Source organism: Cordyceps fumosorosea, assembly GCF_001636725.1.
Source record: "Cordyceps fumosorosea ARSEF 2679 chromosome Unknown scaffold_6, whole genome shotgun sequence".
NCBI classification, from domain to species: domain Eukaryota; kingdom Fungi; phylum Ascomycota; class Sordariomycetes; order Hypocreales; family Cordycipitaceae; genus Cordyceps; species Cordyceps fumosorosea.
Window position 1 is genome coordinate 104785 of NW_017387306.1, and position 20489 is coordinate 125273.

The 20489-nt window shown below is 54.8% G+C and overlaps 5 protein-coding genes across 5 annotated transcripts; 4 read left to right on the forward strand and 1 right to left on the reverse strand.

Annotated features, from left to right (window-relative positions):
- Nucleotides 1-1057: 1057 nt before the first annotated feature.
- ISF_03205 (Isoleucyl-tRNA synthetase, type 1) lies at nucleotides 1058-3899 on the forward strand (the record flags this gene model as incomplete). The annotated part of the gene is made up of 3 exons (XM_018846811.1): nucleotides 1058-1107; nucleotides 1167-3525; nucleotides 3588-3899. 3 exons carry the CDS (start codon nucleotides 1058-1060, stop codon nucleotides 3897-3899), a joined length of 2721 nt encoding a protein of 906 aa, XP_018705700.1.
- Nucleotides 3900-7816: 3917 nt separating this feature from the next.
- Nucleotides 7817-9298, forward strand: ISF_03206 (arrestin; the record flags this gene model as incomplete). The annotated part of the gene is made up of 1 exon (XM_018846812.1): nucleotides 7817-9298. One exon carries the CDS (start codon nucleotides 7817-7819, stop codon nucleotides 9296-9298), a length of 1482 nt encoding a protein of 493 aa, XP_018705701.1.
- A 1459-nt stretch (nucleotides 9299-10757) lies between these two features.
- Nucleotides 10758-13011, forward strand: ISF_03207 (Nonaspanin (TM9SF); the record flags this gene model as incomplete). The annotated part of the gene is made up of 3 exons (XM_018846813.1): nucleotides 10758-10839; nucleotides 10908-12936; nucleotides 12993-13011. The coding sequence occupies 3 exons, from the start codon at nucleotides 10758-10760 to the stop codon at nucleotides 13009-13011; spliced, it is 2130 nt and encodes a 709-aa protein (XP_018705702.1).
- A 784-nt stretch (nucleotides 13012-13795) lies between these two features.
- On the forward strand, nucleotides 13796-15557 carry ISF_03208 (aromatic-L-amino-acid decarboxylase; the record flags this gene model as incomplete). The annotated part of the gene is made up of 2 exons (XM_018846814.1): nucleotides 13796-13844; nucleotides 14026-15557. The coding sequence occupies 2 exons, from the start codon at nucleotides 13796-13798 to the stop codon at nucleotides 15555-15557; spliced, it is 1581 nt and encodes a 526-aa protein (XP_018705703.1).
- A 225-nt stretch (nucleotides 15558-15782) lies between these two features.
- On the reverse strand, nucleotides 15783-20446 carry ISF_03209 (Patatin-like serine hydrolase; the record flags this gene model as incomplete). Its single annotated transcript, XM_018846815.1, has 3 exons — nucleotides 15783-17140; nucleotides 17323-20132; nucleotides 20184-20446. The coding sequence occupies 3 exons, from the start codon at nucleotides 20444-20446 to the stop codon at nucleotides 15783-15785; spliced, it is 4431 nt and encodes a 1476-aa protein (XP_018705704.1).
- Between the last annotated feature and the right edge of the window lie 43 nt (nucleotides 20447-20489).

Here is a 20489-nt window from a genome sequence, read left to right on the forward strand (position 1 = left end):
AGATCAACAGTGACAAGGCTGAGCTGTGTTGATACTAACTGCTCTCTGGACGCTCTAGCCTTCAGCTGAGCATCAACGCGGACGTGAATTTTAGCAAGCATTGCGACTGCTGGCAAAATTATTCCTGTTAGGAGAAATCAGCTTGAGGTTGTCGTATAACTCCCGATGTATAAATAGACATTAGGAATCTAGTTGTCTGCCCATCTCTCCAGACTTCGAACTCATTTGCTACCATTCTATTCAACCCCTCACTTTATCATCATGATCTTCGCTCTATACACCCTGGCGCTTGCTGCAACAGCCCTTGCGAATTGCAGCAATCCCAGTGCGCCCCCGGATACAGGTGATATTGCCCTGTACGCGGGTGACAATTGCTCCGGGAAGTACCTCAATGTTGGCGCCTTCAATACATGCCAGAGCTGGATGGACTTTGACGCTTGCTCTGCCATTACACGCCCTGGAGTCACCTGCGACATATTCACTGCACAGGGCTGCAATGCTGAATTCGTTGTCACAGTTGACTCTACTGGCTACAGGTCTTTCTGTGGTTTGATCAGCGATCATATCCGGAGCGTTCAGTGCTTCGCCGCCTAGGCGAGCGAATTGGTAGGTCACAGATGATTCTTTTACAACAACTTTTTTTGACACTCTGGCAGGATAAAAGCTGGATCGTAATTGTATCTACACCTCCATGTTGAGGTCGACCTTGGCTCGAATTCGACATGCACTTAAAGCTGCTAAAACATGGCGAGCTGATTCAAGCATGGCGGCTTCACGATAATAAATGCTCAGTAAACCCAGAAATTCAGATTGACAGATTCAATGAGATGTGATTTACCTAGAAGCTATACTCCCTGTATTTTACTGCACAATCCATAACAACTTTGTGCATGTATGTAAATGTAATGCGAAATCGAGATGCTGTCTGGCTCGCCGAACTCCCCGAGACCCACCTCCAAAAATTGTCCCAAAACTTATCACTCTCACAATCAACCAGCAGCAGCAGCCTTCAAATCAGCTGCATTGGCGGCTGCCAGGACATGAATTGGGCATAGAAATGTCTCAATCATGGAAGTCGACCCTGCGGCTCCCGCGCTCTCCTTTCCCGTAAGCCTGCCCGCCCCCCGCCACGATCCGCGAACGACCTGACTTTACCCACAACGCAGTGCGCGACCGAACCCGAAGCTGCAACGACAGCATCTGCTGAGCTGCACCGACGAATTCTACAGCTGGCAGTCGTCGCGACCGACCGAAGACGAGCCTTTTATCCTTCACGATGGGCCCCCGTACGCCAACGGCCCGCTTCACACCGGGCACGCGGTCAATAAGATCCTCAAAGATATGATTCTGCGCGTGCAGGTGCAGAACGGCCGGCGCGTCGCCTACCGCCCCGGCTGGGACTGCCACGGCCTGCCGATTGAGATGAAGGCCCTCGGGGAAGCGGGTGCCAAGGGCCTCAACCCCGTGCAGGTGCGCAGGCAGGCGCGCAAGCTCGCGACCAAGACGGTCGCAGAGCAGATGAAAGGCTTCCGATCGTTCGCCGTCATGTCCGAGTGGGACGACAAGTGGACGACGATGGACCGCGCCTTTGAGATTCGCCAGCTGCGCGTCTTCCAGAAGATGGTGCGCCACGGGCTGGTCTACAGGAAGCACAAGCCGGTGTACTGGTCGCCGTCGTCGGGCACTGCCCTCGCCGAGGCCGAGCTGGAATACAAGGACGACCACTTGTCGCGGTCTGCCTACGTTAGGTTTCCCATAACATCCGACTATAGTGATATCCAGGAGCTCCAAAATTTCAACGACCCTCTCTTTGCGGCCATCTGGACGACGACGCCCTGGACGCTCCCGGCAAACAGGGCAATCGGCATTCACAACGACCTTTCATATTGCGTTTTACGAGTTGATGGATACGGACTTTTGGTTGCCTCAAGTCGTGTTGAAGCCCTACGTGAATTTATCCCAGGAGCGCAAGTCGTGACTGATGCCATTCCCGGCTCAAAGCTCGCTGGCTTGCAGTATCGCAACAAGCTCCGAGGCAAATCGGCACCTGGGCAACCCGTCATCCATGCCGCCTTCGTGTCTGCCGACTCTGGTACCGGTCTGGTGCACCTGGCGCCTGGCCACGGACAAGACGATTACGAAGTCTGCCTTACGCACGGGATCGAGGCGTTTGCGCCCATCGACAACGACGGTCGCTTCACAGCAGAGGCATACCCCGACGACCCGGAATTCCTCACCTCGGCTCCATCGATATTGGATGGCGGGAGCTCTTCCGTTCTAAACCTCGTAGCCGAGGACGTCATTGCGATTCATGAAATACTACACAAGTATCCCTATGATTGGCGCTCCAAGAAGCCCGTCGTTATCCGCGCCACGGCGCAATGGTTCGCTGATGTGGGCAGCATCAAGGATGACGCGCTGAGTGCCCTCAAGAAGGTCAAGTTTGTGCCTGAGAGCGGCAGAGTACGGCTTGAGAGCTTTGTCAAGGGAAGATCCGAGTGGTGCATCTCGCGACAACGCTCATGGGGTGTGCCAATCCCAGCTCTGTACAATAGCAAGGGTGAAGCTGTAATGACTGCTGAAACCATTGATCACATCATCAATGTCATGCAGGAGAGAACATCTGACGCGTGGTTCTCGGACAGCCCAGATGACCCAGCGTGGATCCCGCCAACACTACAAGGCGATTACCGCCGCGGGACAGATACCATGGACGTCTGGTTTGACAGCGGCACCAGTTGGACAGAGATTGAAAAGCAAGTGGACGTCTATCTCGAAGGCTCAGACCAGCACCGTGGCTGGTTCCAGTCCAGCCTGCTCAGCTACATCGCAGCTCAAAAGGCCGACGGCAAGCCGCCCGGCAGCATCGTCGCGCCTTTCCGGACCTTGATCACGCATGGCTTCACGCTGGACGCGCAGGGCAAGAAGATGTCCAAGTCGCTGGGCAACACCATCTCCCCGGAGGAGGTCATGGACGGCAAGCTCCTGCCACCAGCGAAGCGCAAGGGCAAGGACACCGGCCAGCCCGACGCCCTCGGCCCGGACGCCCTGCGCCTGTGGGCCGGCAGCTGCGACTTCACGACGGACATCCTCATCGGCCCCGCCGTCCTGCAGCCCATCCACAACGCGCTCGTGCGGTACCGCACGATCCTCAAGATGCTCCTTGGCTCGCTGCACGAGTCCGGCCGACACGCGCCCCTGACGCGGCTGGACCACCTCGCGCTGCTGCAGCTGTCGACGACCATGGCGCAGGTGTGGGCGGCGTACGGCCGGCACGAGTTCCACAAGGGCGTCGGCGTCCTCAACCGCTGGGTGTCGACGGACCTGTCCGCGTTCTACCTCGAGGCGCTCAAGGACCGGCTGTACTGCGGCGACGGCGGCGGCGCCGTCGAGCCTGTGCTGGTCGGCATGCTGCGCATGCTGGCCCCCGTGACGCCCATGCTGGTTGAGGAGGCCTGGGCGCACCGGCCCGCCTGGATGGCCGCGGACACGCACCCCGCGCGGCAGCCCTACACCGCGCCGGTCGTCGACCCGCGACGCCTGACGCACGACGAGGCGCAGCTGCGCGAGGACCTCGCCTGGCCAAGGCGGTGGGCAGCTCGCTGCAGTGCGCCGTCGTCGTCGCCACCGATGACGCGGACCTGCTGGCGTGCTTGGAGGCGTACCGCGACGAGCTGGACGCCATCTTCGTGGTGTCGTCGGTGGCCGTCAACGGCCCGCTGCCTGCGCAGCCGGCGTGGCGCTACTCCGCGGCCATCAGCGGCGGAGACAACAAGTTCCGGGGCGAGGTGCACGTCTTGCCGCCGGAGAAGGCCAAGTGCGCGCGGTGCTGGCGGTACCAGGCCGAGGAGGAGGACGGGCTCTGCGGGCGGTGCGACGCGGAGGTCAACCAGGCATGAGGTGAGGGCATGCGCAGCGAAGCTAGGTGGGCAGGAGGCTTTCTTGATGGGGAGACGGAAAGCTTGCACGCCATGTATACTAGAATTTGTAAGATTATAGATCACATCGTAGACACTGCATTGAGGTGAGAGGTGGGCGCCCTCGAGGCACAGGCTGCAATTGACAAGCAAGTCGCTGCAGGAGGTGGCGAAGGAAGTGTATAGTTACCTATGTATCCTCCCTGTATTATAAATGCCATCCTACCAGTCCAAACTCATTCCTTCTGAGTATTGACGGGTGTGGTGAATAGCTTTCGGCGGCATTATACTCGCGCCCGCATGGGCATCAGTATCCTCGCAGCGTCCCATACCTTCCTCACGAGCTAATATTCGAGCATTCGAATCCCCGTCGCGGTTTGAGCCAGTGGCCTATTCAACGGAAAAGCCAGTCCACCAATCTTGCCATGCTTCATTGAGGATTTGCCAATGAAGCCAGTGTTGCAATCACCTATCCCATCGACTCGAAGTACCCGCTCCAACAGCCCCGTAGGCCTTCAAAATTCTTGTTCACCTAGCTGCGGACAACAGCCCGCTCTCAGCACAGAGACGCAATAAGCAATAAATGGAAGCCCAATCTCAGCGGCGCTAACAGTAAAAAAGCTTGCCCCCCGGCTCTGGTGGGTTGGGTGGAATAACTGGGCGTTTGGACCCTGAATCTCGACCCGGTCATTGTAGCCCAAAGCAAACCTCGGCCCCGCGGTTGTATCGTCTCGTCTGACAATCACAAATTTTCCTCGTCTCCCATCCGACCGGTCAGAGACACACGTACTTTGTGATGCGCGCACCCTTAGTCCTCTGTGGGGTAGAACATCGAATCTGTATGGCGACCCAACGAGCGCAACGAGCACAACGAGCACAGACGGGCTGGCAACCTGATTGCGAAAGGGTACACTTTCTGGAGGCTGACAAGTAACGAGATAATGTCTCTCTCTCGCTGTCTCTATGAGCGATGAATGACGAACTATTGACGACGAGGTCGGAAGTTTGGACAACAAGGCCCGATAGTTTGTGGGCTACTCTATTCCAGAATCGGAGAGGAACAGTCACATCTTGCAGCAACTGGGTTTAAGGGGGGGTGTGCGCCGCGAGAAAGGGGTGATGCAATCCATCTTGCAGCACTGTCACTACCTCTCGAAGGCCTACTGAGAGTCGAAGAAGAAGAAGAAAGCTTTACTTTATGGTGGAGATGTGCAGAGGGGGGATGATGCAGTAGAAGGTTGCGCAATTGCAGTACTTCAGACAGGCGCTTTTATGTGGCGGCTGCCGTATGCTGCGGCCTGGTTGGTGTGAAACCATCATGAACAACAAGATATTCCTTTAGTGCATGAACCGGTGGACCTGTATATCTTCCTCTTTTGGCTCATGGACAACACAGCGTTGTAGCGTTGGGAGGTAGGCGGCGCCGCAAGAGGCAAGATTGTCGCGGACTTCGCAATCACTGGTGCATTGTAGTGAGAGACAGTGATCATCTTTGATCATCCCCCCCGGCAATCTTGCTTCGCAGCCCTTTTGTTAAACTTTGCTGTGTACGGACATTTCGGTAGCATTTGTGTCGTGGTCGTTGAGTTGGGGCTGCATCGTTGGGGGTTTCAACTCGATGATACAATAATAACCGTGCAAAGCAACGTATGTTTGGGGTGCCCTGAGCTTGCCCTATCCGCTGCCGGCATTGTTCCCAAATAGGGCATCAGATTGCATACCAGCTGACGGAAGCGTAGCGTAAGAAGCGCATTTGGAACCTTTGATGGATATAATTATTGGGGAATAATGGGGAAATGGGATGACGAGACGAGCTAGGCTGCGTCGGTCGTGGCAGCGGCATGGCTTGCAGGAGGCTCTTTTCAAACCCGCCATTCCCGCACAACCTTCCGATCCACCATCCAAGGACAAAGCCCCATTCCTCGAGTTCGAGACCGAACCAGACTTTGTTCCAGATGGGTTGGCGATGGGGTCGAGCATGACCTCGTGGTTTTCGGCGGCTAGCAGAATAGATGGCAACGGACAGATGACAAGGACCCTGGACTGGCGGGAAAGGGGAGTCTTCCTATGCCATGACATGGTAATGTGCACTGCACGCAATGTAGTCCGTTGCCGGTATTGAGCGAGGTAATACACGTGTAAATTCCAGAATAGCCAAAGAAGCGCGGGCTGCTCTTCACTGCCAGGAGATTCTAGTGGTGGCCAAATCCTGTTGTCCTTGTCAGTAGCCGTTACCACCCGCCGAGCCTCATGAGCGTCAAGATGCAAATGCAGAAGCAAGCCAAAAACTGGATCTCGCATAGTCGTGGCGCAAATCGCATCCTGCTGAACTTGCAAGTTGTAACCCGCTGCCTCTGCAACCTCTGGTCGTAACACGTTGGCCATCCATCCATGGCACGCTGGACCGCTGGTGCCACTCGATGGAGCAGATGAAATCATTGGAGCCACAAGCGGCCCGACACCAGTGCGCTCTACTTGCTCATCAGTAGCTGAGGTAATATGACATCGAGATTCATCCTCCTGAGTTGTTGTTGTATTTTTTTTAGCTTCTCGATGTACGTTGTCTTGCCACCGGCTGATTGTAGCGTTTGCTCATAACTGCAAGTTGCCGCTGTCAAGATGGTGGGAGGAGCCTCGAAAGTTGGTGGGAGGAGCAGGGGCGTCTCCTCTCGCCATAGCAGGGTGTGCCTGACTAGAGGACAGACCAGGCATCGTGAACCTCAGCCTCATGTTTTTTTTGGTGTCTGTGTGTGTGAGTACCAGCGCGGTTCTCGGACTTTCCGTTCCTCTGTCCCCTCCCATTAGCAAGCCTCCCACATAAGGTGGCTGTAAAGGAAAAACAGAAAAAAAGAAAAGTCGCCAAGATGACATGGTAGGAAAATGCGGAAAGTTCATGTGCTTTGGTGCGACAAAATGAGTGCTGACGATGGCGGTGTTGAAAAGGTATTAAGCTGGTGAGGCAGTTTGGGGAGCATCGTGTGTGATTGCGGTGGTGCAGTGGTGATGGAGATGATGCTTTTTGTTGGTGGCACGAGCTTGCATTGGTGGTTCTGTCAAAATTTTCTAGCTCCTGGTAAAAGTTGTGAGAGACATGAAGTGGAATCCGAATCGGAGCACGAACCGGTGGCTCCTTCGGCAAATTCGCCACACCCCAGAGTGCACAGATTACCGGTACCGGTACTGCAGCAAACGCAGGCAGCTGGCAGCTGGTAGCCGCAAACGAAGCTGCCAGCTGCTGGAAGCTTGACCCTCTCGGGTCCTTTTTGTGCCCCTCCACACCTCTGGCTAGCACTTGAACCGCTGTGAGCAGCAAAGAAGGCTCCAAGTCATATGAGCAAGCCTTGTACTCGACTTTGGCCACCCCCCGTGGCTCTTGCTTGTTGTGTGCTTTTCTCTCCAGATTACCTGTCAAGCTCGTTCTGGAATAACAAAAAAAAAAAGGACCCCTTTGTCCCCAGATCAAGTGACCATCCTTTATCTCGTATGAAATACAAAAGAGCCTATGCCCTCCCTCCTGCCTACCTCGCCTCCCTGTCTATTGCTTTCCACACAACCCCTTCTGGCCACTATTCTGCATCCTACCACATCACTTGCTCGCTCGTTGATCGGCAGCCTGTGTTTCCTAATACCTAATCTTGACGTCTTCTTTGACAATTCAACGCCCTTTGGCAGCCTCGTGGCCAGCCATTTGTCAGCCGCATCTGCGCCTCCCTACCTACTACCTACCTAGGCACCTAGCACGCCATTGACACGGCGCGTCTATGTACCTGACGTGAACGCACTTATACACGCACCTCAACACCACCTCAAGAACTGACCGGGCCAACACCTACTACCGGATCAAAGCACCTATCGAGGCGAAGTGTACTGCAAAGAAACACCGAGACAACAACCACAGAATGCCAGACGCCAATGACCCTACTGGCCGGGCGGCTGCTCGCTCCAAGGCGGTAGCCGCCCTTAAGCCCACCATTGACGTTATCATCGATCGCCATTACAATTCCAAGGTCTACACCTCTGGTTCCGTTATTGCTGGCCGCGCCATCATCAAGACAGTCCGTGACATTGCTTTTGACCACTTTGACATTGTCTTCACTGGCATCGCCGCCACCCGTCTGGACTTTGTCCAGCAGTACCCATCTCACTCCTTCAGGCCATTCCTGAAGATGCGAATGCCTATTTCCGAGGAAGACGTTCCCGAAGACCGCGTCTTTAGGGCCGCGCACACCTACACCATTCCCTTCCACTTCGTTGTTCCTCACCAGCTCCCCATGGGAGCTTGCAAGCACCAGTGCGAAGTTGGCCCCGTCCTGGACCATCACCTGCGCCTACCCCCGACCATTGGCTTCTGGGGCGCCGACGACCAGGCCCCCGAGATGGCCCAGATCGAGTACGCCGTTAAGGCCCGCGCCGTTAAGCAGCAATTAGGCGGCGTCCCGGCCTCCAAGGTTATGGAGGGCCAACACGTCGTCAAGGTGTTACCCGCCAGCCCCGAGGATGCGCCTCTCGATATTACCTTCCGTGACGAGCGTTACACCATGGCCAAGACCAAGACGATCCGCAAGAATCTCTTCTCCGCTAAGACGGGCAAGCTGACGGCTACCTCGATCCAGCCCGAGGCCGTCATGTTCTCCGCCGACGGTCGCAACGCCTCCACGTCGACCGCGCACATCGACCTCGAGTTCGTCCCCGATTCAGTCGACACCGCGCCGCCCAAGATCAACTCTATCTCGGCCAAGCTGTTGTCAACGACCTTTTTCGGCGCCGCCCCGGTCAACTACATGCCTAACCTTGGCCCGCGGACTGCCTACCACGGCAACCCGTGTCTCAACTACACCACGACCAACAATATCTTGAACATGCCTGTAGAGAAAGTCTCGTGGCTGCAGGAAAAGGTTGAGGCGGGCCGCCGCGACTCTGGCTACTCCAGCTCCCACCTGTCACCGGACAGCGATGCCATGACTAAGGGCAACGGCAACAAGAAGGCCGCCTCGCCCATCAAGCACGTCGCCACCCTTGACGTTCCTTTTACCGTCACCAACACCAACCGCAAGATCTTCTTGCCCACGTTCCATTCGTGCCTCATCTCGCGCACCTACGTTCTTCAGCTGTGCCTTAGCGTTGGCCCTACTAACACCACCATGACGCTCTCGGTGCCCGTCCAGGTCGGTGTCGAGACAATCCACGATGACCCCCAAGGCGGCGAGCTGCCTAGCTTCGAGACCGTCATGGCCCGCGATGAGGAAGCCGAGGCTGACACCTACCTCCGTCCGCGCATCCGCCGCGCCGCGTCGGACGACGCCCCCCAAACCAACACACTTTTGCCTGGCTACAGCGAACTGAGCCGCAGAGCGGTCGTACCAGTCGCGCCAGTCGCCTAATTTCTTTAACGATACCCACGACTTGTCGTTCCTTAATTCTTTGCCTTCATTGTTTATTCTATTCTGTGTTTCGAGCCATGGTTCTACGAGATTGGGAAATTTGTCTTATAGAGGAGCATATCAAGCTGGAAAATTTTGAAGCGCATGCAAGGCAGGATGTGCCTTCTTTAGACGGTGCGAGAGCTGCTGTACATGCTTTAGCCCGGAAGCAACACCAAGCACCTACTTGGTATGATGACATAGACTTGTTAATATAATTACAAATTGGAGATTCGTAAAAGAGTCAGAATAATGATCCTGATAAAATGATAGCAATGATAGTGGGTGGCCGTCCAGTAGCTAGCATTGCTATAAAGAGTATAGCAAACGCGACGGCCTGATAATAAGAATGGGCAAAAGAACACGTATTTTTACAAATCGAGCTACCTTTGCTCCTATGACATTCTCGAATGTTTGCATTACCTGAAGATGGCCTCATTGACATTGGTCTGCACACTCCCACACGCTAAAAGGGAGCCCTCCATCCTGTCATTGCCGATCCATGCAGCTATACTTGTTGTCTGGGGCCTGGCTGCCAAGGGCGTGGCAGCAGTGCCGCAGGTGATTGGTCCAGTGCAGGCCCAGCCTGGAAGATTAGGCTCGGCCGCTAAAAATAAAGCTGCCAAGCAATGGGATGTACCTTAGCAGGTAATTCAGCTGCAACCTCCACTGCTCGCTGCCTGGGGCCCCTTTTTTTTTCCCAATCGACCTTGTTATCAGTCATGGCTGTAATCTGTAACCTAAATACTCGATCGAAATTCACAGAGGTATTCATCACCTTGGTAGCTGTTATCCTTGCGCCAAACAGACCTAAGAGTACGCCCCAAGTGACCAACTGGCAACCACCGCAGTTGCGGCGCTCCAGGGCGAGGCCATAGCTTATGTACTTGAGGTCAGCCCCTTCCAAAGATCGGTCGTCCCCGCCCTTTATCGCTTTGCCAAAGCAGAGTAGATGGAATTGACACATTCTGGCCGTTTGGCGTTAGCCTCGTTCCTCTCAACCCTTTTTCTTCCTTCGTCTTTCTGACACTACTGCGCGGTTTCACAGTTTTCCTTCGACGCGACCGTCCGTCCTCCATCGAAATCAACATTGTTGTGACACGCATTCTTCGTGTCTTCCGCCCCCTTTTCGCATCACGGCCTGTCCTTGTATCTGTCCTTGTCATCCCCTGCGTGGCCGTTAGTGCCAATTACACTCGTTTTTGCCACGATACAATATTCAACCTCGACTCTCGCAGCTGTTTGAAGGGCTTTGGTTGAAGGGCTTTGGGCTTCATCATTGCCTGAATATACCCTGCACGAGCAACTCCGACCCGGCATATTCGCTATCGAGATTGCCTCGCCGGCATTATCCTCGAGTCCGAAGCAGCCGAGCCCAACCTTCGCCGCCTTCTGTCACACGAGCTAGCGGGTTGTCAGAATGGTCCGACTTCGAGCTTCCGGCCTTGGCAGCCTGGCATTGCTATTGCTTTTGGCTTCTGTAGATGCTTTCTACATACCTGGTATGTTGCCCCGCACGTGCGGCCACGGCCTCTCTCGAGAGTCATAGCAGCAACTGACGTAGACCCAGGATACTCTATCAAGAGTTACAAGCCTGGCGAGCCGATCCCTCTCATGGTCAACAAGGCCTACTCCGATAGCACCCAGCTTCAATATGCCTACTATGAACTCCCCTTTGTATGCCCTCCGTCCGATCATCCAAAGTCGGTCGGTGGCCTGCTCAGCGGCAAGAACGTCCCCCTTAACCTTGGCGAAGTTCTCCGCGGTGATCGCATTCGAACATCAGATATCGAATTGATCATGAATAAGGAAACGACGTGCACCGCTCTCTGTACGAAGGAGCTCAACAAGGATGACTTGCAACGCGCCAAGGAGATGATTCAGGACACCTACGTGACTGAGTGGATTGTCGACAACCTGCCCGGCGCTACCAGCTTCGTCAGTGTCGACAAGACACGGAAGTACTATGCTTCGGGTTTCAAGCTTGGCTATAGCGAGACCTCTCCTTCGACCGGTCAAACGCACTACTACCTCAATAATCACCACACCATCGTGATACGCTATCGTAAGGCGCCCGGCAAGGCGGGTGACCGTGGCGAGAACATTGTCGTCGGCTTCGAGGTTTACCCCAAGAGTATTGGTAGCGATAGCAAACGTGACACCCAAGGCTGCCCCGTCGACTTGGAGCACGTTGAGCGGGGACTGGAACTTCACATCGGGCCCAACATAACGATCGACACTGCACCACGTTACGCCGACGGAAAATCGCGACAGACCGAACGACGATCCGATGACGAGAGCGAAGACGGCACTCTGACGGTGCCGTATACATACTCTGTGTACTTTAGGGAAGACAACACCATCGAGTGGTCACACCGCTGGGATCTATACTTTGTCAACCAAGAAGACGGCGCCCGCATTCATTGGCTTGCCATTATCAACTCCCTCATCATTTGCGGCATGCTGACGGCCATTGTTATGATTATCTTTGCTCGTACGGTGCACTCTGACATCAAGGGCTACAAGGAGACGTTGGAGAGCAAATCTCGCGGCAAGCGGGTCAGGAAGGACGCTCCTGCGGGACTACTCGACCAGAGGAGCAGTGCCGCAGATGACGATTTGTCCGATACCGAAGAGGCTTTGGAAGATATCACGGGCTGGAAACTACTCCACACCGACGTCTTCCGAGCGCCGCAACATGGATACTTACTCGCGCCACTCGTTGGTTCCGGCATGCAGCTCCTTTTCATGGCCATGGGACTTGTGCTACTCAGCGCTCTAGGTTTCTTGAACCCTAGCTTCCGCGGCGGCTTCATCAGTGTTGGTGTTGGGTTATTCGTGTTTGCAGGTGTCTTCTCGGGCTACTTTTCTGCCCGCGTCTTCAAGAGTTTCGACGGAAAGGACTATCGGAAGAATGCAATGGTGACGGCGCTATTGTTTCCTGGTCTAATGTTTGGGCTGGTGTTCATCGTCAACTTGTTTGTCTGGGCGCAGGCCTCGAGCACGGCGATTCCGTTTGGAACGCTTGTCCTGATCGTGGTCCTGTGGCTCTGCTTCCAGGTGCCCTTGGTGTTCGCTGGTGCTTACTACGGCTTCGAAAAGGCTGGCGGGTGGCAGCACCCTACGAAAGCCACGGCCATTCCTCGCCAGCTGCCGAACCACGCATGGTACAGCAAGTCGGTGCAGGCAGTGCTACTAGCGGGCCTGATTCCTTTTGCCGTCATCTTCATCGAGCTGCTGTTTGTGTTCCAGTCATTGTGGCAAAATAAGAGCGGCTTCTATTACATGTTCGGGTTCCTGGCCGTCGTGTCGGTGATTCTGGTCGTGACGATTGCCGAGGTGACGGTTGTGACGATCTACATTCAGCTGTGCTCGGAGAACTACCACTGGTGGTGGCAGTCGTTCTTCGTGGGAGGCGGCAGCGCTTTGTGGATTTTTGCGTACTCGGTGTGGTATTACATGTTCAAACTGCACATCACGGGGTTTGTGAGCAGCATGCTATTTTTTGTTTACACGTTTATTGCGTGCTGCGTGTATGGTCTTCTGACCGGCACGATTGGCTTCCTCAGCGCGTATGCATTTGTGAGGCGGATATACGGGTATGTTGACACAGGAGAGGGGGTCAGTACTTGCAGATATGCTAACCGCTTTACAGTGCCATTAAAGTTGATTGAGTACCGACGCTGAGCGAGTATCCCTTTTTTACGACGGAAATGATATCAGAACCCGGGCGTCTCTAGATGTTGGCACTTTGAGCGGCGTAATTACGGAGGACTCATTGTTATCTTGTGGGAGGCGCTACTATCATGTGCGACTGCGCCAGGCAATCTTTACCATTTACATCTCCTTGTCTCTGTTACATTTTAATTTTCTAGCGAATGCTTGAATAATAAATATCATCGCATCTTGCCTCAGCTGACCGGCATGTCTGTTTCAGCTTCGCTCATCCCACTTGTCGCTCCCCCCACCACGGCCTTTGCGACCTCGGCCGAGTGATTGGCATCTCTAATAACTGGTAAAAGGCAATTACATAGTTAGCGCTCACACCACACCACCAAAACCAGCAACTAAAAAAGCCACCCAGGCACTCCCTCCCGTGTCGGAAGTCTAGTTCCGCGCATTTCCATTGTGATCAACATCTCCATTCCATCCGTTCTTTCTTCTCCGCGCCCTTCGTTTGACGCTTTTCCTTTGACATTGGTCCAAGCTCTCCGCCTTGCTTTTGACGTTGTCGCCTTGCCATACCTGTCAGGCCACCCATCATTTCGGCTTGCAGGCGCTGTCCTACGTTCCGAGGCATCTAGACTCGGAGGTTTCCTTTGGCCATTGGTCGCTCCACCATCTTTGACCACCTTTGTTCTTCTCCCGCCCTCATTATCTCTTTTGCTATATATCCCCCCCACTCTCCCTCCCTCTCGCCTTTTCTCTCTCCTACAACTAGCGCAACCACAATTAACCATGGATATCAACGAGTATAGAAAGGAGGCCAAGAAGGCCGTCGATGAGAGTATGGCAAACCCCTGCCTTCCCTGCTCGCTTCTTTGCCATGCCACGGAACCCCCCCTCCCCCATGTCTCGCAGGTATCCCCTGCTGCTGCGGCTGCTGCTGCCCCTCCCCCACTATGGAACCCCTCGTCTCGTCTCATGTCAAAGAAACTCAGCTAACATACAAACCCGCCCGCCGACAGTCGCCGACTACTACGAGTCGATCCCGTCCCGTCCCGTCCTCGCCGATGTCGCACCGGGCTACCTGCGGGCGCTGCTCCCCGACGCCGCGCCGCTGGAGGGCGAGCCGCTGGACGCCATCGCCGCCGACATCCAGAGCAAAATCCTGCCCGGCATCACGCACTGGGCGCACCCGGGCTTCATGGCCTTCTTCGCCTGCACCGCCTCGCACCCTGCCAATATCGCCGAGATGTGGTCCAACGCCTTCAACGGCGCCCACTTCAACTGGATCTGCTCCCCGGCCGTGACCGAGCTCGAGACCATCGTCATGGATTGGCTTGCCAAGGCGCTCGCCCTCCCCGCCTGCTTCCTGAGCTCCGGGCCGACCCGCGGCGGCGGCGTCCTCCACGGCTCCGCCTCCGAGGCCATCCTGACCGTCATGGTCGCCGCGCGCGACCGCTACCTGCGCAAGGTCACGGCGCGCCTGCCGGAGGACATGAGCGAGGAGGACAGGGAGGAGGCGACGTGGCGGCACAGGAGCAGGCTGGTCGCGCTGGGCAGCGCGGGCGCGCACTCGAGCACCAAGAAGGCGGCGCAGGTCCTGGGCGTGCGCTTCGACACGGTGCCGGTCGACGAGGCGAGCGGGTTCGCGATGACGGGCGAGGCGCTACGACGCAAGACCGAGGAGCTCTGCGCGAAGGGCCTGGAGCCGTTCTACCTGACGGTCACGCTGGGAACGACGGATGTGTGCGCGGTGGATGACTTTGAGGGCATCGCGGCGGCGCTGGCCGCGGACAGCGCCACAGCTACTGCTACCAGCAACGGCACCAATGGCGCCTCAACCAACGGCACTTCCGCCACCGCCAACACACCGGGCGACATCTGGGTGCACGTCGACGCCGCGTTCGCCGGCGCCGCGCTCGTCCTCGAGGAGCACCAGCACCTCACCTCGGCCTTTGCCGCCTTCGACTCCTTCAACTTCAACCCGCACAAGTGGCTGCTGACCACCTTTGACTGCTCCGCCGTGTGGGTGCGCGCCCGCGCCGACCTCGTCGCCGCCCTCAGCATCAAGCCCGCCTACCTGCGCAACGAGTTCAGCGACTCGGACCTCGTCACCGACTACCGCGACTGGCAGATCCCGCTCGGCCGCCGCTTCCGCTCCCTCAAGCTGTGGTTCGTCCTGCGCAGCTACGGCGTCGCGGGCCTGCGCGCCCACGTGAGCCGCGGCATCGAGCTCGGCCGCTCGCTCGACGAGAAGCTGGCGGGCCGGCCGGATTTGTTCGTGCCGTTCACGCGTGCGCGCTTCGCGCTCGTCTCGTTCAGGGTGGTCGGGGTGGATGATGCGCAGCGCAACGAGCGCACGGAGCGCCTGTACGAGGCGCTCAACGCGTCGGGCAAGGTCTACCTGACGAGCACCGTGGTCAACAGCGTGTTTGCGATCCGTGTCGCGACGAGCACGGCGGCGATCCGCGAGGAGCATATTCAGTCCACGTTTGACCTGATTGTCCAGGAGACGGAGGTGCTGCTGGCCAAGGAGAAGATGACATCGCAGTGAGCGAGAGATGAAGAGACGTGAAATGTGTAGCTGGCGGCATGGCAAGACGCAACGTTTTGTATATACAATGTGACAGGATCTACAGGTGTTTTGCATACAAGCATCACTTGAGCATACATATACCAGCATTATGACAGTTTAAATATTCAATGTATTCAATGCGCGCTAATCGTATACTGTACAATAATCATGCACTCTGCAATGTAAGTCTTTACATATATATATTTATATGCTTGCTCTTCTCCGAGCCGTGGTCCGACGCATGGACTGCTTAGCTTCCGCCTCTTCGGACAGAGGAAGCTTGCCCTGCTCGCGCAGCTTCTTCATGAAATCCTGACCGTAGGTGTATCCAAGGCGGTACAGTTCATCAAACTTGGCAAAATCGAGAGTGCCATACGCTTCAATAGGAGGCCGCATGTAGATGCATCCCTCGATTTGCTTGGCACTCTCCAGCGCATCAATGCTGGAAACATAGGCAAGACGCGCTTGGATTTCAGCCAGTGTGGGCGGGTTCGGGTGCGACGAGAACGGGTTCCAGCGATTGAAAAACGCCCACATGCCTGACAGCGAGTCGCCATACGTCTGTGGTGTGTCATCATCCACTGCGCCAACATCAATAGCAAAAATACTCGAGACGCCGAGGCCTCTCATATGCGAGACGGTCAAGTTGTCGACATAGCCACCATCAAGCAGCATACTGCCCTCATCACACAAAGGCGGAAGCAGGCCAGCAAGGGACATGGACGCGCGAATGTAACGCCATGCGTATCCACTAGTGTGGAATTCGTTTCGACTCTTCGTGATGTTGGTGGTATTGCAGTAGAACTCGAGCCAAAAGTCTTCAATCTGGGTCTTGCCGAAGGCCTTGAAAATACCACGATTGAACTCGTGACCCGTGGTATAAGAAGCAGACGGGTAAGTCAAGTCGAGAGCAAAACGCCACAGACTCGCCATACGCCCAGCAAATTTCTTCGCTAGACCAAACATGGGCACCACATCAGCATGTCGTGCATACAGTGCTCCCACAAAGGCGCCGATGGATGTGCCTCCAACAATATCGATGGGGATACCTGCTTCCTCAATAGCTCTGATGATGCCAATGTGAGTAATACCACGGGCGCCCCCACCGCCGAGGACCAGTCCGATAGACTTGCCACAGAGTCGACGAGCGAGACGATGGAAATCGCTCTTCATTGGCGAGTCGGGGATATAGTAGCGCTGCGCCCTTTTTGTCGTGTACTTTTGGATTTCAGTCTGCAAAATTTGCAGTTGCTGCTTCAACGTCTGGCCGAGTTTGTTTGAAGTTGGTATTACCCTAACTTCGTTGTCTGTGAAGGCCATCTGGATATGGAAATGGCCACCGTTGATCCACATACGGTTTCGCAGCCAAGATCTTGTCAGACCCGGCTTTGAAAATCGTTCCGCATGCAGCAAAACCAAGGATTTCCACGCGGTTGACTTCATTCCGAGCATGAATCGCTCGTACTCGCCAATCTCAGGCGATCCTACCGCCAAGCCAACTAGAAGAATACTGTCGGCCTGTGCGATACAAGTCTGCGTCCAAGGAGAGTTGACGTTGGTATCTGGTTCGTGACGTTAGCTTCTGGTAAAAAAAATAGATGGGAAGGTTGTTGAAGTATGCAAGCGTCAATCGTGTCAGGAAAAAATTAGAGTTAAAAGAACCATCAGCGGCATTGCCTTTGGTCTAGAATTGCTCATCATGAGATTGAAAGAAAAAGGTGAAACAGAATGGGAGAGGTCTTACCAGCCACGTAAACTACGAGTCCATATTTTTCTTCCAAATCGGCCAAATATTGAGAGAGTCGTAGTTTTCCAATTTTGCTAAACGCATGCTTGCCCAGATGGTTCAAGATGGCAGCTTGATTGAGTGAGGTAGCACCGTTGGGCGTGCCCATCTGAGATAGAGCGTTCATGAGCTGACTCGCAAAATCAACCACCGGAACGCCTGCGGTAATGGGCAGAATTGCCACAGTTCGCAAGTTCATTGTTGATTTGCCGTGGTTCCGAATAGCACCAGAGCCGGCATCCGCACCGACGAGATTCATTGGATCATCCACCATGGCCCGCATCCGCGCCGCAATGATCTTGGAGATCTTGATGGTGATGTTGGGATGCTCTTGCGCGAGACTATTAAACAAGGTGCGCGGAAATTTGACAATCTCCGTGTCTCGAATCGCATGCAAAGTCCCAGATCGAGCGGATTCTGTAAGTACTTCAAGCTCACCAACGCTTTCGCCTTGGCCGTACTCAGCTTTTGCTTCCACGCCGCCATCCTTTCTTTCTTCGACGAGCCGAAGGCGACCGTTCAATACCACGTATATAGCCTCACTTTCGTCGCCATTGTGGAAGATGACTTGGCCTGCATTAACTTGAACCCATTCCAGGGCAAAGTCAATATGCAGAATGAGACGAGGCAAGATGCTTGTCAATCGCTTCGCCATAGTAAGCAGAATGATTGGGTACTTGTCAATGATTCTTTCCAGTGATGAACGGGGGAGGAAGCCAACATAAACATCAGTCTTTGCCACCACATCAATGTACGATCGATAGGACGAGACGCCGCCGATGTAACCCGCGATGCCACCCGGCTTCACCCACGCAACACTGCGCCGACGGCTGGCGTGTTTTTGAGTCTCTGAGCGATCATCATGACCACCACCACTGCTAGGCCTGTCCGGGCTCTTTGTCTCTGGCGTTTTCGGTCTAGACTTATGCAAAATCTCCCGCGAAGATTCCTTGCTCACGCCAACATCTAAGAACCCGTCCACAACATAGTAGATGCCAGGGCTTCTCTCCCCCTGCTGCACAAGAATAGAGCCTTTTGGGAAAAAGACTATCTCCATCTCATTCTTCATTTCTTGGGAGAGAATGTACGCACTGGGTGTCCCATGCAGGCCCATGCTGCTAGAAGTAACGGATTCTGTCTCGCCGTCGATAGAGGTCTCAAATGGGGCCATGAATCCGAAGGCGTTGCTCGGGAAGGCCGCCCTGGCTCGACGCTGGTCCATATATCCGATTCGTGGAGATGCTTCTGTTGATTCTGGTTCTCTGGAGATTGTGCCATCGTTGTCAAGACCAAGCGTCTTGAAAATGCATTCCAGGATGCAAGTGCGGAACAGGTCATCTTCTTCAGCTAAATCCCGTGGGTCAACAGAAATTCTTGCGTGCTTCTCAGAGTCGAATGGGTTGAAAGAGCGCAGAGCGAGTGGTGTCTTAGGATCCATGCCGAATGGCTTATGAACGTTCCGAGCCTGGTTAATATTGGCCAAGAGGTCGCCGGGCTGAGGCTTGTGGTGGTGAGAGGAGCGTTCGGGTGGTGAACCGACATTGTTGGACATGGAGGAGGTGCGTTGCTTAGACAGAGCATGCATTGCAGCTTCTTTGCGGAGAGTCGGACTAGAACGTCTCTGGTGATTGATGGTGGAATTGTGCAAGGCAATGCCTTTTGACTCTTGGCTATCCTTCATTCGTTCCCTCTCTCGCTTAAACTTTTCCTTTAATCGCAAAAGCGCGTCTCCGCGCAACATGTTCGGCAGTTGGCAAGAAGTATATTTGAGAATATTCTTTTCCGTTTGCAAGACTTCACCAGTCAAGCCAAGATAGTTGAACGCGTGAGCGAGAGTAACACGATGAAAGCGAGAAAGAATGACCTGAACGATGTGGGCTGTGGCTTTTGGATAAATCTTGATCAGCCTTCGGAATGCCTGAGCGGGTATGATTGCAATTGTGGTATCGACTGTTGCACGAGCAATGATGTCAGGATGAACCGACTGTGAAACGCGGCGCTTCGGTGGCTTGGGTCTTTGCAGTGGATGATGAATGGCAGGGACTGCATCATTGAGAGACATGGGGGGGATCTTGGAGCCAGCAACCCCACGAGATACCTGGGGTTGTGCCTCATGCTCAGGTACAATTGCATTCCTTCCGGACCTGGCGTTGAGATTTGGCGTATTAGGCATTGATGCTGGGACGAAAGGGCCGGAATCCGCGCCTTCTTCTGGCTGGGGTTCTTCCTCGTCTGCAAGCCTAAGTTTGACGTCCTCAGTGAATAGAGACATGATAGAAAACAACGAGGACATCGGCGCGCCATTCCTCACTTCCGTGAGGAGATGGTACTTTTGCTGACCCCGAGCCATGTATTCTTCGTCTTCAGAAGAGTCATGACAAGACTGATCGGCTGAAGAGGAGCCAGAATTGCGGGCATCCTGGCCGGTCTTGACGAAAATTTCAACTAGACCGTCGACAACTATGCAGAAACCCTTTTCTTCTTCCAGATTGATGGTTTCTCCCGCAATCAGTTTCCGGGTTTGCATACTCCTCGTCAACTCATGAAAGACGGGCCTCTCAAGATAACCGAATATCTTGATGGCACTAAGGAACTCGTCCAAATAATTGGAGAGTCCAGATTTCATACCTTCCTCATGGGTATCGGGGAAGAGATCGATATCTGGCTCCTTGCGTTGCGGCTCAGGTGGTAGTCGCGAGTACATGTTGAGGATACGGTATCTTACAACCCAGCTGACAGCTGATGCAATCGCCACCATGATGAAGATGCTGAGACGGGTTAGGACTGGCAGTAGAAATTAGGAGCACTTGAGGACGTACAGAGTGGTCGCGTTCATCGTCACCGTCCAGCTAGCAGAGAGCAGTGTGTAGAGCAAGCTAGGAATAGTGATAGTGACGATGCGAATAGCCCAGTAGAGGGCCATGGACACAAGGTTAATAGCAGTGAGGATGATCCAACCGAGGATGCCAAACCAGCCAAAGCCAGCCTTGGGGGTCACCTCAACGGCTGAGGTGCTCATGACCGGTACGTCGACCGTGAAACTGCTCGCCAAGGTGGCGGCAGTGGACAAGTCGGACGCCATGACTGGTTATGATTTCCGACGCGGTGGCAGAGCATCATGCAGG